General features: G+C 47.8%; 1 protein-coding gene across 7 annotated transcripts in view; it reads left to right on the forward strand.

Moving 5' to 3' along the window:
• The window catches only part of GRIP2 (glutamate receptor interacting protein 2), a 245,197-nt gene that overhangs the window by 219,419 nt on the left and 9,488 nt on the right, over window positions 1-16,290 (forward strand). For all 7 annotated transcript variants that reach the window (XM_084531048.1, XM_084531052.1, XM_084531050.1 and 4 more), the window contains 7 exons: window positions 3,077-3,143; window positions 3,947-4,092; window positions 4,384-4,528; window positions 8,821-8,960; window positions 10,192-10,368; window positions 12,615-12,768; window positions 15,700-15,820. In XM_084531048.1, coding sequence (XP_084387174.1) covers window positions 3,077-3,143; window positions 3,947-4,092; window positions 4,384-4,528; window positions 8,821-8,960; window positions 10,192-10,368; window positions 12,615-12,768; window positions 15,700-15,820 — 950 coding nt within the window. The remainder of the gene's footprint in view (window positions 1-3,076; window positions 3,144-3,946; window positions 4,093-4,383; window positions 4,529-8,820; window positions 8,961-10,191; window positions 10,369-12,614; window positions 12,769-15,699; window positions 15,821-16,290) is intronic.

Here is a 16,290-nt window from a genome sequence, read left to right on the forward strand (position 1 = left end):
CTGCTGTCTCTGCTTTACGGATGGGAAGGCAAGACCTGGAGGCAAGGCTGGACGTCCAAACCATGTCTTCCTCCAGCAAACAGAATTACCAAGGCAATGCTCTTTGAAGAGAAATCACCACCTGGACAGCAGAAATGAATGGATAAAGAGGCTTTACTCACCTGTGCACGTGTCCTAACTCCAAACACCACAACTCCGAGTAATAATATACTTTAAAGTTGTGGGGGTTTTTGTTTGTTTGTTTTGATTTTTTATTTATTTTTTAATTGCAAGTGAATTGGAAAGGGTTTATCCAGAATCTCACCAGGAATCTACAAACCCAAAGCCTCTGCTCCTAGAGTGAGTCACAGCTTCAGTGAAATTGCAGCTTTCTCCCATGTAGAGAGGGCAGCTGCTGCACAGGCAGGTCGTCGCCCTGCTCCAGAAGCCCGGGGTTGTTGGCAGTGTGCATCCCAGCGTGGCTGGAGCCAGCCTGCTCCCAGCTGAAGGGTGGAAAGCAGAAATCCCAGCTGGGCACTGGGGCATGAGGAAGGGCAGTGGGATGCCAAAGGCGAATGACTGGAGTTAGTAACTACTGGTTTTTAAATTGAACAGCAAGTGATGCTCAGTGCTTTGAAATTTCATTATCTTAACTTTGTATCTTACGCCTCTTGAGAGAATGATTATTCATTAAGTCTCTTTAACTTACCCTTCAGCCTTGTAGGTACTGACTAATAATGACTGTTTTATACAGCCTTTCAATTTCATACTAAGTGGTTATTTAAAAGAGAGGGCTGCCACATATTAAAGCACGGTTTGGATGCTCTGATGGTAGGGACAAGGATATACCATTCTTCTTCTCTTCCATTTAACTGAGGTCTCAAGAAAATATGACTTCCAAAAAACAACAACAACAAAAAAAAGGCCAACCAACCCAAAACCCACAACAATTTTTCCTTAAAACTTGTTTTGTTTCCTAATGGACAAAGCATTCCCTTTGGATATGGGAAGAGCTGTGCTGCCTTCAGTGCTGACACCTACTGCAGGGCTGCAGAAGGACGGGGTCTTGCCAGGACCAGGGTGTCGCAGGGTCTGTAAGGCAGGTGCTGAGATAAAAGCATGTTGCAAAGCTTAAGGCATGTTGCTTTCTATCCTTGTTCTTCTGCCCCCTCTCTTTGCTCTTGTGAGTCTTGGCAGTCTCCGGACACATCACCCCAGCAGTGCCTGGGTCGGGTTTAGAGGTGGCTGCCCCCAGCCCTCCACCAGGACTGCGGCTCTCTCCCTAACCCCCTTCTGTCATGCCGCCTCTGCTTTGAACCTAATAAACAAGCCTCACGGTGAAAAGCATTTGTGCTAACCTGGATCTCTTTGACAGAACCAGGCTAGGCAGCGATTAAGCACGCGGCGCTGCGTGCCAGGGCTCGGCACCTTTGGGGCAGGGTGGAGGGGTGAGCTCTCGGGGTCTCCCATTGCTGCCACTTGGACCAGCACCGTGTGCACCTCTGGGCTGCAAAGACACGTCCTGTGTTCAGAGAGAGATCAGCAGCAGCGATAAGGGGGCCGTACATCTCCATCCGCTGGGCTGTTAGTCCATGCTGTGTGCCCTTCTCAGTCAGCGCGGGTGTTTCGGCGTTGATTTTTGCCACATCAGCCTCTGCCTGCACCCTGTGCTTCCCTCCCACCTCTCACTCTGCCTTTGATGTAACTGCTCTGTGCCACAGACAGGTTGAGTACAGGCAACCTCGGTGAACCTCCACAGCCCCCCTGCTTCTCTTTGACCCCCAGCCACAAGCTGAGCGTGAGTTTCTAGATGAAACCTGCCCGGCACCACGCTCCGGTAAGACATGGGGAAAATAATTCTTCCCGGCCCTGTATCATCCAGCAGTCGCATTGCTGTGACTATTATAAAATCCATCAAGGTCTGCTCTTCACTGTCTGACCTGACTTCTATACTCAGCCGTGTTGCAGCTGAAATTGGCTGGCTTTTTTGTTCAGTGCAGGAGTTTTGGTTCTATCTGCGAGAGGATATCCTTAAAGGTGATGGTCAAAGCACGTATGTTTTTAAATCTCATAAATGAATGTAAACAACAAAAAAAAGCTAGAGCAGAGATGTTGGTAAGAGAAAGGGCTTGTTCCTTTATGTCTGACTTCGTGGGGCGCTCTCTGGCTCCTGCTCAGGCAGGTAGATCTCAGTTTTTTGATGCCAGGCACCTTTCAGGAGCTGTAATCTCTGACCTGCACCCAATACATTCAGATGCTGCGGGTTTCTTCCTTCCCACGCAGTTTTGGCACAGCAGCTCCGTCAGCTTTAAATGAGATGATGCCATTCCCATAGCGAGGCAGGAGGGGTGATGCGAGGTGGAGGGAATGCTCTCGGTGTCTCTTCGTCATGCGGATGGCAGGGAGGTCAGGAGGGAGTCAAGTCAGAAATCTCTCTTGGGTTTCTCAAGACAGCAGCAGGTCTTGCAAGCAAATTTGAAAATGCAAATGCTCCCAGAGATGCATCCTCACATCTCGCATGGGCTGAAAAAGTTCTCAGGCTGGGGAGGGAGGGAAAGATTGGACACCACGAGCTCCAGAGCTGAGAGCAGCCCTGAGTTACCCAGTTGTATGCCGAATTTATCTGGGGAGCTGAAACAACTGGAAAATGTTTGTTTTGTTTAGTTTTTCCTAATTTTTCCATGGTTATTTTCTGCCTGGAAAATTTCCCAGGCCACTTTACTTCAAAACCAGAGAAGGGCTTATATTAGCCAGAGCTCTGAGCTAGGTGCTCCCCAGGCAGCAGTGCTAATGCCTGCCCCCTGCCACAGCCAGGGGGTGTCAGCAGTGCTGGGCAGTCTCACCTGCTGCTGCTGGACACCTCGCAGCCTCCCCTTAAAGGACAACCAACAAACATTTGCAGGGATTTGCTTCTTCTTCTTCTTCTTCTTCTTTTTTTTTTTTTTATCCTTCCCAGTTGTGGCTTCCAGAGTTCAAGTGTGAAGCACCGTTTTGTCAAAGGAATATAAATCCCCTTTCCTCCGAGCTCCTTTTCCCCATTAACCACTCCCCTCCTGGGTAGCAGACTGAGCGTTGTACCCATTTGTCTCTTTTACAGCTGCGAGCAGAAAGCCTGGGGAGCCTTTGATCATCTCTGACATCAAGAAGGGGAGTGTAGCACATAGGTGAGTACAGAAATTCCTGCCTGCTAAACCCAAGGCAAAATACCCACTCCAGTAAGGAGAGGCAGAAAGATGCCCCAGCAGTAGCACTTGGGTCTGGATTTTGCCAGCATTCAAGCAGATGTCAGCCTGAGAGGTTTTCTTAGACCACTGTAGGGTTTGGAATAAAAACAGTCTTTACTGAAGCAAAGAGAGTTGAGCTAATGGAGAAGATGGCCAAGGCAGATTCAGAGGTCTGCAGACCCTGCAGATGAATGTTTGGCATCTAAGACCATGTGCTAAAGGGCACCGTACATATACATCTCTATCCCATAAGGTGCAATGGCTCATCAGGTAGTTTGCTATGTCTCAGCTCCTGCCCAGGTGAGTGGAGTGATTGAATTGTGGGTGCTGGTGGAGAACTGCAAATAACTCAGCATTCACGGACTGCACCTCTGATCCCAACGCCTCATAGCAAGGCGTTCAGGGGGATTTAGTGCTGCTGGAGGGCTGGTTTCTAAGAAAAGGTAGAATATTTGTCAGTTAAACATCAAGCAGTTTTGAGTGCCGTAGGTTACCCAGGCTGTATATCTAAGTAGGTGAGAGCGGCAAAGTAATCTTCTTGCCTTGTTCTGGTTGATGCACGTTTACACAAACTTCCTTTCTGTAAGTTATAATTGCCCCAGCCTCTGTTCACGCTTGTTTCCCAGAAAAGATCAAGGGGAAGAAAAAGCTAATATTGTCATCACCACTGCAGAACTGAATGCATTGCTGGATTTGAAAGGCAAATACAAATGTACTTTAGTTTTCTTCTTCTTTCCCCGTAGAACTGGCACCTTGGAACCGGGAGACAAGCTGTTAGCCATTGATAACATCCGACTCGACAATTGCTCAATGGAGGATGCTGTGCAGATTTTGAGGCAATGTGAAGACCTGGTCAAATTGAAGATTAGAAAGGATGAAGATAACTCTGGTACAGAAATCCTGATGCAAACTGGTGCCTGTCCACTTTAATGACATTTCCCAATAGGTAGTGCAAACCAACAAAGATAAGGGCTTCTGCCTGTCTGGTCACCACTTTCCAATTGATTATAGTTTATTTTTGTTATTCTGCCCTTAAATGGAGTCTGGAAGGTTAAAACCCTGCTCTGTATGAGCATAGCTGAAGGCTGAAGGCTTTTGCTTCTAACTGCTGCAAGTCTTTCTTATGACCTCTTTCTTATGGCAAATGAAAAAACCTCAGCGTTCCTGTTTTCTCTTCCAGATGAGCAGGAGACGACCGGTGCTATTATCTACACGGTGGAACTGAAGCGATACGGCGGGCCCTTGGGAATAACCATCTCGGGGACAGAGGAACCGTTCGATCCCATCGTCATTTCAGGCTTGACAAAAAGAGGGCTGGCAGAAAGGTGAGGTTTGGGAACAGAGGGGTTGAACTGATGTGGGAAAGGGTCTTGAAGCTTACAAAGCCTTCTCTGCAACTCTTCTGAGGTGTTTTAGCCATTTAGTCTGCTAAAAAGGAAAGGTGCGATGGAGGTACCGCGCACTGTGAAGCAGGAGCAGCCCTGCTGACCTGGCTTTTCAGACCCACGTTCAGGACATGTGGGCTGGTCAGGACCGTGCTGTTAGGGCAGTGAGAGAGGCTCAAAGCAGGGCATTTCTGGCAGAGTCAGATCCAGTGCGTTGGTTGAATGCAGCAGCTGGGAAAATGTGTTTATCTGCCTCTCTTCCACTGAGGAGCTTCCTAATCTGATTTCCCATGCTACATTTTACATGGGGAATGCCCAGCCCGCCCAGGAAAGCACCGTATCCTTCTGGCCAGGGTTCACCTGCTGCTAAACCACTGTTTATGGCCATGGAAGCACTGGGTCCTACTGAAACCACAGATTTTGGGGATCTTCCAACCTGTCTTTGGTGGTTGATTGTTCTGTTACACGCGGAGGTATCTCAGTGCAGGGCTGGTGTGCCTGAGAGCAGCAGACATTTATACTGCATAAATGTAGGTGCAGATTTACCTTCAGCAGCCGGGGAGGCTGGCTGTGTGTGTGTGCCTGAGTCTGAATGTATGTGCATGCGTGGGATTTAAAGGATCAGGACACTGCTGAGAATATAAGGTGGAACTGAGTCATGCACTGTATCTTAATTATTCTGTCTGTACGGTAGCTGTGACGTGTAAATAGATCACTTCAGCAGCCCTGACTCATGCTTCTCATGGGGCTGCTTTACCCCGTGCTGCCTAACAGGCAGCAAAAATCCTCGGAACAAATAGGTGTGAAGTGCTAGACCTTGGCAAAGTTTGACTTCAGATCTGCCCTTTTGCTTCTTTCTGGTTCAAGGCCAAGCTCCCTGTGAGCTGAACGGTAACACAGCTCACTGCGTCTTTCTGCCTCGGGTTCCTCGAGCTCTTAGCAAGTGCAGTGCTGCACAGTTCCACTGCTTTCCTTTGGTACAGAAAACCGAGTAAGAAGTAAGGAAGAGGGATGAGCTCAATCATTAGTGGTTCTTCGGGGATTTTGTGTCACTGCCCAACTCTGTAGGATTCAGTCTTTTTTCACTAGAAAATACCAGCCCTGGGGTATCCGAGGCTTTTCTGCATAGCAGTCCTGCACTGTACCTGCAGCCCAGCGTGAGAGAGGTTCAGGACAAGAAACCCAGATGATGTAAGGCATCAGTAGGTGGCTTTGTACCCTTGCTGCTCTCAGTTCCCTTTGCAGTGCTGTGGCTGTTCCTCCTTCGAACTTGGATGCACATCAGTGACTGCTCTGCGGAGAAAAGTAGTGCAGGCAAGTGCTGCGGTGCTATTGAATTTTGATCAGGAACTGGCACGCAGCAAGGAATGAAAAGCCTTTTGAGAAGAGCAACAGAGCCATTCAGCACGTTCACTGTAGCAGGCTAAGGAATAACAGTGCCTGCACAGGGGAGCAGTGCGGGGACAAAGCAGCATGGGGATGTCTCCAGGTAACCTTGGCTTCTTGCAGGGAGGGTGAGGAGCACTGGGATGAAGCCTGCCTGCAGGAACGTGCATATTTTTCTGCTGAGATGGTGCACATTTTTCTCCTGGGAGTAGCAGAAAGGAGTGGCTTGACCTTGTCAAGGGAAGAGGGGTGTTCTTAGTTTTATAATAGTTTGTCCCTTCCCTGTCAACACTACCCATCTCTGTGCCACAGGCACCCTTCTACCCGTGCTCTGAAGGGCGCGACAGGTTTCTGAAGGTCAGGAGTTAAACCTAAAGCTGCGCCTGGCTTTTCCTGGAGCAAAGCACACGTTTCAGCAGCGACAGCGTGGGGTGGGCTGGGTCCTGGCATCTGATAAGGGGCACACACCAGCTGCACCTGGAGAGGCACAGATGAAGGTCTGCACTGCAGCTCCGGCAGCTTGCTCAGTGCTGGGGAAGGCAGGGTGTCCTCTAGGAGCTGTCACACGTCTGTCACAGCGGGTGACAGGCTGTCTAAGCTGAAAAGCCTCAGATGCAGATGACTTGGGTTTTATCTTGACCTTGAGCATTTGTCCCCTTGTATGTGTCCCGTCCTATAGGACTGTACAGAGGCAGCTCAGGATATTGGGTTAGTGTTGAGTGATGGCTCGCTCCCACATAGTCTCTGTTTCCTCTCCTTCAGTGCCTGTGGCTCTACCCTTGACCATGGGACTTGTTTTCCTCCTTCCTGGGGAAAGGGCCAATACTGTTCAATTCTGGTTGAGGTTTAATGGTTCTCCGGGAGCAATTTTCAGCAATCGCTGACGTTTTGAAGTGCTTTTAAGGGCTTAACAGTCTCCTCTACTGCCACCTGGTCAAATAGATGTGGGTGGCTGCAAGAAGGTTTTGTCCAGGAGCGCTCAGCACCAGCCCATGTTTACAAGGGGAAAAAGAGATGCTGGAACTGCCCATGCCCCATGCAAATCCCTGCCGCGTGCATGCAGTCACCTCTCCTCTAGCACTTTCTGGAGAGCGGTTGCAGCCCCATTTAATCCTTCAAACATATTGTTGTTCAATTCTGCTTCTCTGGTGTCAGTTGGGCAAGAAGGGGCATGGGGCGTGCAGCTCCTAAGGATGTTTGAGTGATGATGGAGAGGCACAGGGGTCGTCTGCTAGAAATAGCTTTCTCTGTCCCTCCTGTTTGGCTTCAGTGTGCTTGTCCCCAGAGGAGTGCTTGGAGGTGGACAGCTCAGAGGTCTGCGCTTTGATTTACTTTCTCTCCCCAGAAGAACACCTGGCTGAACAGTGCCTTCAACTGCTTCTCTTTTCCCTGCTGAGGGAGTCTCACAGTTTCTGCAGAGCAGTTTTGTTGTTCTGAGGTGGTCGGTTGGGCTGGCATGGTGGGGAAGAGATGCGTCCCCATGAAAGATCAGTTCCTGCCTCAGTGCTGCAGCAGGAGAACCTCAAATTTAAGCCACTGCAGCCAGCAAAGGATCACATTTAAAGTGTCAGCAGTTAAGCTTGATTTTTTCTGACTATGTAGATGAAACTTTTAAGACGTATTCTGGTTGCAGTGCGATCTATAATTTATTTGAATACTCAAATTTTCCCTGAGGGCTTTTTAGGGCTGATTTGGATGGGACAAGACGGACATCTAGTGGCTGGTCAGGACCATCGTGACAACCTGTCCAAATATCTTAGCAGCAGCAGCAGGCTGATCAGTTCTGTCTGCTCTTTGGCTACGTTTCCTGGTTAGATTTACATACAGTAGATGTTTCGCAGCAGCATTCCTGCTATAGTTCCACATCTGGGGGAAAGACAAGTAGCTGTTTCGCCTGTGATAGTATATCAAATCCTGTTTCTGTAGGAGCAGCAGTCCAGTTTGGACTAGATACAACCTTCGGGAGAGGCACGTTGCCGTGGGCAAAAAGATATGACCATGCAGATTTGCATCTTCTCTTGGCTTGATCATGTGAGGTCCCTGTTAGCTAAACCTCGTAGCAGTGCTGGAGCAGAGGATTGCTGCTCTCGTGTGCTGGCACTGGGGAGCTGGAGTGTGTGTGTGTGGTGAGCACAGCCCAGACAACAGCGAGTGAAAGGTCCTGTGTTGGCTGCCAGATCTGGCAATGAGCATGTCCTGCCCTGCCTGCTCTTTCCGAGCAGTGCAGCAAACACGAGAGAGGTAAATTGAGCCCATGTTTGTGGGCAGACGCTGGGAGAAGGATGGAGGAGGAGGAGAACTGCTGTGACTTGTTAGTTCATTCCTGGCTGTTGCTGAACCTAAGGATTTATTTACCTGAGAGCAAAACTCAGTGCTGGGATGTGGCACAGTGTTCTAGCGGCATGGGGGGAGACTTAAAAGATATCGTAAGCTGATTTACAGCCGGCTCAGCTCATGTTTGCATGCACAGTCTGTGTTGGGCTGGGGTTTTGTTTAGCTTTGTCTCATAATTCTGTCCATCAGTTCCACGTGTGATGACCTGTAGGTATCTCCCACTGGAAGTGCTTGTGCTTTTACCGTATAAATCCTCGTGGCTTTGAAGAGTTTCAAATGTAAATTGGCCTGAAATCTCAGCTACTGAGGGGCCAGGGACCCAAGGTGTGCATATGTTCATGTGCATATATGTATGTACATACACAGGGGATGATCAGGAGTGTACAGCATGCCAGGGGGAGACCGAGACATGTTTGAAGTGCTGAGTTAATTTGCTATTGCTTCAAGCAGCAACATAATGGCCTGAGACAGGTTGCCTCTCTGAACTTTCTAACAGCACCCTTTCTCTCCAGAACTGGAGCCATCCATGTCGGTGACCGAATATTAGCAATTAATAACGTGAGCCTCAAGGGCAAACCGCTGAGCGAAGCCATCCACCTGCTGCAGATGGCGGGGGAGACAGTGACTCTGAAGATCAAGAAACAGACGGAAAGTGAGTTGGGGAGCCTGGTTTGGGGTGGGGGAGATGCTAGTGGCCCATGGGATGTCTGTATTGCTTCTGGAAAAATAGTATCACTCTTAATCATAACTTTTCTGTAGATCTCAAAGCAGGTTGGTAAACGTATGGCAATGCAGCTATAGAGGAAGCCTAGGCAGGAAGAAGCAACCTACCAAATTAGAAGGAGAATTTGGGAACTGATCCGTCTTCAAGAAACCTCAGACTCATTTCCTGAAGGCAGATGTCTTGATCCTTGCTCTGAAATACTCTTTTTTCCCCTGCTGACACTTAGCACTGTCACAGCCACTTGCTGAAATAATTGACGTGCAAGTGCCAGTTGGAGACTTGTTAATCATTCTGAGAATGAAGCAGGTGTAATTGAAATTTCAAGGTAATCTTGAGTTAATCGTGATGAGCAATCTTCTGAATGGTTGGAAAATTGGGACTTTTAGAACAGTGGCCTTTGTTTGGTAAGATAATCTGTCCTCATTGACAAAATGCAGACTTTCAAAGGGCTTCTTTATCCCAGCTAATGCTCTGCAAGCTGGAGATCCAGGGTGTGGATGGCTAACAGGATATCTAATCAATGAGGACTTTAAAATATTCAGTACAAGAATGCTTGTGCTGAGAAACCATTCCTTGTATAGCTTTTGCCTGAAAGGGAATTTGTGTAATGATAATAAAGGCCTATTATTGCTAAAATAATGAATGGGAAGGCCTGACTTTCATCATCTGCATTCAGCTTTCAATTTTCCAATCACTAATCAGGGGAAATTCAGCCTCAAAATATCATATCCAGGAGTTCCACCATTGTCTTGAGACTGCATGGGAGACTCTTGGGGGTGGTAGTGGTGATCAGCCCTGAATTGATCCGAGGTTGTACAGTTTTGACAGAGCGTTACAAATTCAGCTGCAGTAGTTTGGGACACGGTTGTGTTGTCATGGGAATCTTGCTGAAACTTAGAAAAACTGAGGCTCCGTGGAATAGAAGGAGCTAAAAACTCTGAGTTTTTTTCTTTTTGTTTTTTTTTTATCTTCAGCTTCGTATAAGAGTATAGCTTTTAACTGTGATGCATAAGCCTTTCCCAGTTACTTTTGAAGAGCTAAAGAGGTTCTTAAGGGTTCTTAAGACATGTACACTACCTGGGCTTGCTCCCACGTCTACTTAAGCCTTTCCCTGAGGCTTGTTCTTTGTGCCTACTAAAGCAGCTTATTCTGATTTCAGAACCCTATCCCAAGAAGTCTGGGAGTATAAACGAAGTGAGTGACCCTGAAGATGAACTGACGGACTCCCAAAAAACTAGCAAGCTCTCTGAGATATACTCAACCACAATTCCTAGTGTGGACAGTGCTATGGAGTCGTGGGATGGCTCCGGCATTGATGCTGGGTATGGAAGCCAAGGTAAGACAGGGTGTCTTTTCTCACGGGTCTCTGGCCCAAGGCGAAGACAGACTGATCATCCAAGCCTGTCTAGAGACTGAACGTGAGCCAAAGACCGTGGTCTGACTGCACTTGCACAGCTTCTCGCTTTCAGCAAGGAACAAAATGTATTTTAAAATGTGTTCCTGTGGTGTTCTGAGTTATATATATATATTTTAGGTTTTTATTGGCATGTTTCTTCTGGCTTATATGACATTGTACTGTTCACAGCATTTTCAAAACCATTATAACACTTCATAATTCACGTAATCCAGGGAAGTATTCGCTGTCCATATGTCTTACAAAATATTTGGCCCATATCTAACATTTAATTCTCCAGAGAGGCCATGTAGAATGTATTAATCCTCTTCAGGATGTTTTAAAATCCACAAGAACGTCTTGTGACTAGAAGCACTCACTTAACAAAATAATTAAGGTAATACTGCAAGAAAGGATCTCTAATTCTCTAGTGAGTGATCAGATGAACATGTGTCTTGGAGGCCAGGTTTATTCAGCTGTGGTTTCTGGCGGACATATGGAATTGGGATGGAGGATGCTGTAGTCGTGGGAATAGATTTTCTCTTGGAGGAAAGCACTGGAAAATAGTTATTCCAGTTCAGATTTAGTGATGTAAGCTACTATTAGCCCATGTTGAAACAAAACAAAACCCTGAATCAACTCCACAAAAGGAAATTGGTGAAAAGACTGCTGTCCTGAATATTATGTGAAAACAAGGAGGAGTGCTCCAGGAACAGTCTTGCAAAGTGCTTCCAGTGTACTGAGCAAGGTGTCTGCCTGTGCAGTCTGACTTAGAAAAGCTCAAAGGACAGCATGGTGCCAACGTCTCACCTCCATCATGCCTGCATCCTCCTTGGTCTGAAGTCTTAATTTGGCAGTGCATTTGCGACAGGAAACTGTTAAGAAGGAATCCCCTGGCCTGCCTAATGCTGCCATCCTTCTCCATCTAATTGGATGTTAACACAAGTCGGACACTGGACTTAGCAAAGCAATTGCTTTTACCTGTAAACTGAGAGTGAGTGATTGAACACAGTTCCCAGAAGTGGGGCTGATGCTGTTACCCCATATCCATAGCCATCAGCTTTGCTTCAGGGGCTGTCTGATATCTCCTGGTAACTGCACTTTGCTGCGTGGCAGCACTGCGTCTGGAGATTGGACTTTACTTTCTGAATGGAACCCCCCAGATCAGTCTCTGCAGCCTCATGGGTTTTAATTTCATCCACAGCTTTAGGAAACCAATCAGGGAAGTGTTCAGCTGTGCTGGGCCTGGTGGGAACATGCCACCAGGTGGCTCTGAATCCCAGGGATCCAGCCCTTCTCTCAGGAAGGAGGCGCTGGAAGCGGTGGCACCCAAGTGACAGCTCCACACACATGTCCCTGCGGTCCCTGGCCCCCTGCGCCCAGCCCCAGCCTCCTGCCTGCCGACTGCAGGGCCCTGCACCCAGGGACCTTGTTCTCCTGTCTGGCAAACAGCAACTGCTCCTGACTGCTGTAAAATGTTGGCAGGCCCTTTTCTGGGGCTCTCTCCAGAGCAGTCTAACCTTTAAAAACACACAGAGGAAACACTCAGCTAAGTGAAATAACAGGCCTTGGCATTTTCAAAGAAACTGTTGGCAATGTCTTCGGGTATTTCCAATGCTCTTAGCTGTTTGGGAGGTCAAGTCTCTCTTAATTATGTGTTTCTCCGTTACCTCTTCCTGTTCGTTTGGCACAGCGTGTGATGGAAGTGCATGATGTTTCTTGGAAGGGCTGTGGGGATTTCTCTGAAATGTTGAATGGGCAGGAGGAGGTAGGCAGGGGACTCGGGAGATTTATTTCCATTGCAGATGGCACTGACGTTGCTGAGGAATGCTCTGTTTTGGAAGGTTTCTGTCCAGGCAGCTCCTCGTGAGACTTGGAGGTCTTGTGACAAGTGTTGGATTTGCATCTGGGATTTGCAGTATGGGAAAGTCCTTGGGGGCAAACTTAGTGAAACTTGTCTGGTTTCATATTAATGGTCCATTTGATCATGAGAAGTTGGTTTGGTTAAAGCAAGAAGAGATGGGAAGAATGTCCCCTTGTGAAAGACTGAACTAGAAGCCGAGTGTAATCCAGATGGCCTCAGGTTTGGGTTTTGGGGAAGGAAACTGTCCTGGCTCAGTGTGATTTATCTGCCTCAGTTTTCTCACCAGGTTTTAACGTCTTTTTCCCCTGCTGCTTGCCTTCCCTAGGTACGTACATACCTCAGGCTGCAGGCATTGCCCTTCATCCACACGAATGGAGACACAGCAGGCAAAAGAGCAGCACCCCTCCTGGGGACCCCAGGAAAAACTACCCCTACATGGATGGAAGCTTCAGTGAAGACGACTGGGACAAGCCCAGCAGGTGCGGAGGGGAGGGAGGAGGCAGGGGGGCAAACATGAGGGTGCAAGGACACTGAATGTGGTGGATTGGATCAGCCAGAAGTGGGGAGGGCCAGTGATGCCCCCATCTTGGCGTCAGGCAGCTGTGGGGCAGGGTGCTGGGGTGCTGATCTGCTCTGTCAAACCACCTCCACGTTGCCAGCTTGCCCTGGGCATAGCTCTGCAGCACATCTGCCATGGCCAGGTGTCATTTATATCTGGAGTTAGGGCAGTCTCAGCTGCATGGACCACAGGTTCTTACCATGTCTTCTACTCCTGCCATGTAAAGGCTGCAGTACTTTCGTAGTTCAGGTGTAATAAGTAGTCATGGCCAGGGCTGTCCTCCGTTGTGTTGGCCAGACACGATGAGTGAGGATGCATGTTCACAATACCTTCACAAAGCCAAAAAGACCAACCAAAACTCTTGTAGGATCGGTATGAGGTTGCATGTTCAAGTTAAAATCTCCCAAAGGTGTGGCTGGACCTCTCTTTCCATCACACCTCGGCCCTTCCAACACACAAACAAAACCATGCCAAGTGAGCACGATCAAGCTAATCCCCCACCTCAGCCACAGAAATCCTGCAGGGCCACCCAAGCACACAGAAGAGGCTGCAGCTGCCCCTCTCTTTGGGTGAAAACTCTGCTGGATCTGCCCTGGCCACTGACCCACACACGGTAGCCAAGCCTCGTTGCTTCGTAACTAACCCTCCCCTCGACATCCTCCAGAGTCCCCATAGTCGTGTGTCTCGTGTTGTTACTGTCGGTTCTTTTTTTCGTTATTAATTATTTTTCCTTAATTTTTGTTTGTCAAAACAAAACCCTTAGAACATCTCATGGCCATTTCCACCTATTTAAAGATGATCAAACTGGCAGGAAGGCTGGCAGCGGCTGAGACTTTGTTCTTGTTTTGCCTCTCAGCGAGAGCCGGCTCGCAGAGGTCGTTGATCTCTCGGCCTTCCCAGCGAGGCCGCTGGCAGCTGAAGTTAGCAAATCTGAGCCCTCGAAGCCCTGCGTGTCCCTAATGAGGGCTCCGAGCCCTGATATCAAAGTGCAAGTAAAACGGTTCATGCTGCTGAGCCCTTATTATTAGGGAGAAAAACAAAATGTCTCTAACCCCAGCTGCCTTTAGCCTGGAAAATCTTGCTGACCTGGTGGTGTGAGAACCTGTCCTGATTCATCCGAGTCCTGGGCGTGTTTGTTGTATTGCTGAGCTGAGAGGCAAGAAACTTGTAACTGGAAGGGACATTTGCCTCTTAGGAAACCTGGGAGCAGAGGAAGGAAATGAGTAAGGGGAAAGAATTGAAAATTCCTTATGGGGGGAAATTTGGGTTTGTTTTTGTAAAGTCTTGCTGGGTGTTTTTTTGACCTCTCTGCCTGGTGTTAAAGGCTGCTGCTTTACAAGCTGATTCTGATGAAAGGTAGGGGGTTAATTTAAAATAAAATAAGCCGTGTCAGATACCACTCTGCAGGCAGGCCATGATCCCACAAGGAACAAAAGTATGTGTGTTTGAGGTTCTGCCTGCTATAAAATCCCATTGAAACCACTGGATGAAAAGCATTGCTGAAGACTTTGCTATTAATACAGATCTGGAAAAAGAGTTCTGTTACTATCCCAAGGAGTTATTACATGTCGAATTGAAGCTAAGCTCACTTTGACTTGTACTCAAGTAAAATGTTTTGACTTTGCTAAGTGGCCCTGGTGGGTAAGTGTCCCCTCCTGTTAGCTCTGATGCCCGCTGTGCCATGCAGGGAGCTGCCAGATGCTGCAGAGGTGGAGCCTTGTCCGTGCAGCTCTGCATAAGATGCATGGAAGATGCATTAAGGCTGTTCTAATGTCACTGTCTCCCTGGGGTATCTCCCTATGATACATTAGTGAATTTATTGTGATTTTGATTTAACACCACAGAGTTTCCTTTAAGAGGCTCCCATTACACTGCACACTGATGATCCAGGTTTCACAGTGCCTGGTGTTCAGTAAGCAGTGGCTGGACAAGAGTGTCACCTCCTTCTCTAGTTTGTTTGAAGGACTTCAGCATGTTTAATTGCTGTTTGCTTTAGAAGTCCAAGAATTGAACCTGACTTTGTGGTCAGAGATAAGAGACACCGAAACCACTGGGTGGGAAATCGCTGACTCCCCAGCGGGACACATGCAGTGCGCACATTAACACGTGTTTGCACCAGCCTGAGAGGTTATCACTGCCTCGTTCTCTGCTGTAGACAGAGCTGGTAACAGTCTGTCCACAGCTGTGGGTTCAATGACTCGTGTAGCACAGAAATCTCCTGAATGTAAGAGCTCACCTCCTTGGCCATCCCCAAGCAAATGAACCTTGGTTTGGATGGGTTATACGCTGACACTGTCGATATTGCTTGCTGTAGTATGTGTTTACTTGTCCAGCCTAGGGCAATCATTTTTATATACACCTTTGCATTATTACTCTCATAGATACCTAATGTATTTATCATTTTCTCACCATGTCTGTTACCCTCTGTGTTTTTCTCTCTCTTCTCAGGTGTTCTGTGTCTCAGATCTGAGCTCTATCCCATCAGCCTTTGTACTAACAGTCTCTGAGGCTCCTGGTTTACCCATAACGCATCCTTTTTTCTTTCACTTCTCTATTTCACCAAAACGTCTTCCTAAACCTACAATCTTCCTACAGGCACTTTTTAATTTACCCTTTGAACTTTGACATTACTACACCAACTTAATTCTTCCTTTGAAGGACGCTTGCCCCGTTAGTAAATGCATGGAGGTCTCGTATTCGGACTCTTGTCTGAAAAGTTCATATTGTTTGCTTTTGTATATGAAGACTCTTCAAGTCTCTGCTTTTACTGGTGAGACACTTGCTGTAGCCTCGCGGCTTTCATCGCGCTGCAGAAGAGTGCTGACAATGTTTGGTTCCTACGTTACAACAGATACCCCAACCGCCAAAATGGCCTTGAGACCACTCACGAGGATAGTTTTTGGCGTGTTTTTGGAGAAGCTTTGGAGGATTTGGAAACATGCGGCCAGTCTGAACTTTTGAGGGAGATTGAGGTAAATCACTTCCTGAATTTTCTGCTGATCTGTTTTGCTCTTGACTTAAATGCTGAGCTGTTTCCCCCACATGTTATTTGCCCATAGCATCCCTGTGCTGCCAGTGGTGTGAGGAAGGGTTTGAGTTTAATCCATTTCAGGGCCTGTGCTAATGGATAACTACATCTCATTAGGCAGTTACTTGCGTGCACTTTTCCCCTGAGCTGAGGAATTACCCACCAGTAACTCCACGCTCTTTTTGCAAACTGTTGCTGGCCAACAATCTGCACGTGACTGTTGGCAAACCTTCCTTATCAAACGGTAAGCCTTCGACTTGGGGAGATAGTGTCTGTCAAACGCACTCAGAGGCCAAGCAAAATGAGCCCCCAAAAGCCCATTGGGACTGGAGCCTTGGCTTACTTCAAGTACAGACAGGCTCAACATGCGTCTTGCATTCAGCTGTTGCTCTGCCGGAAACTGTTTCAGTAAAA

The sequence above is a fragment of the Aythya ferina genome (assembly GCF_964211825.1).
Source record: "Aythya ferina genome assembly, chromosome: 10".
Lineage (NCBI taxonomy): Eukaryota > Metazoa > Chordata > Aves > Anseriformes > Anatidae > Aythya > Aythya ferina.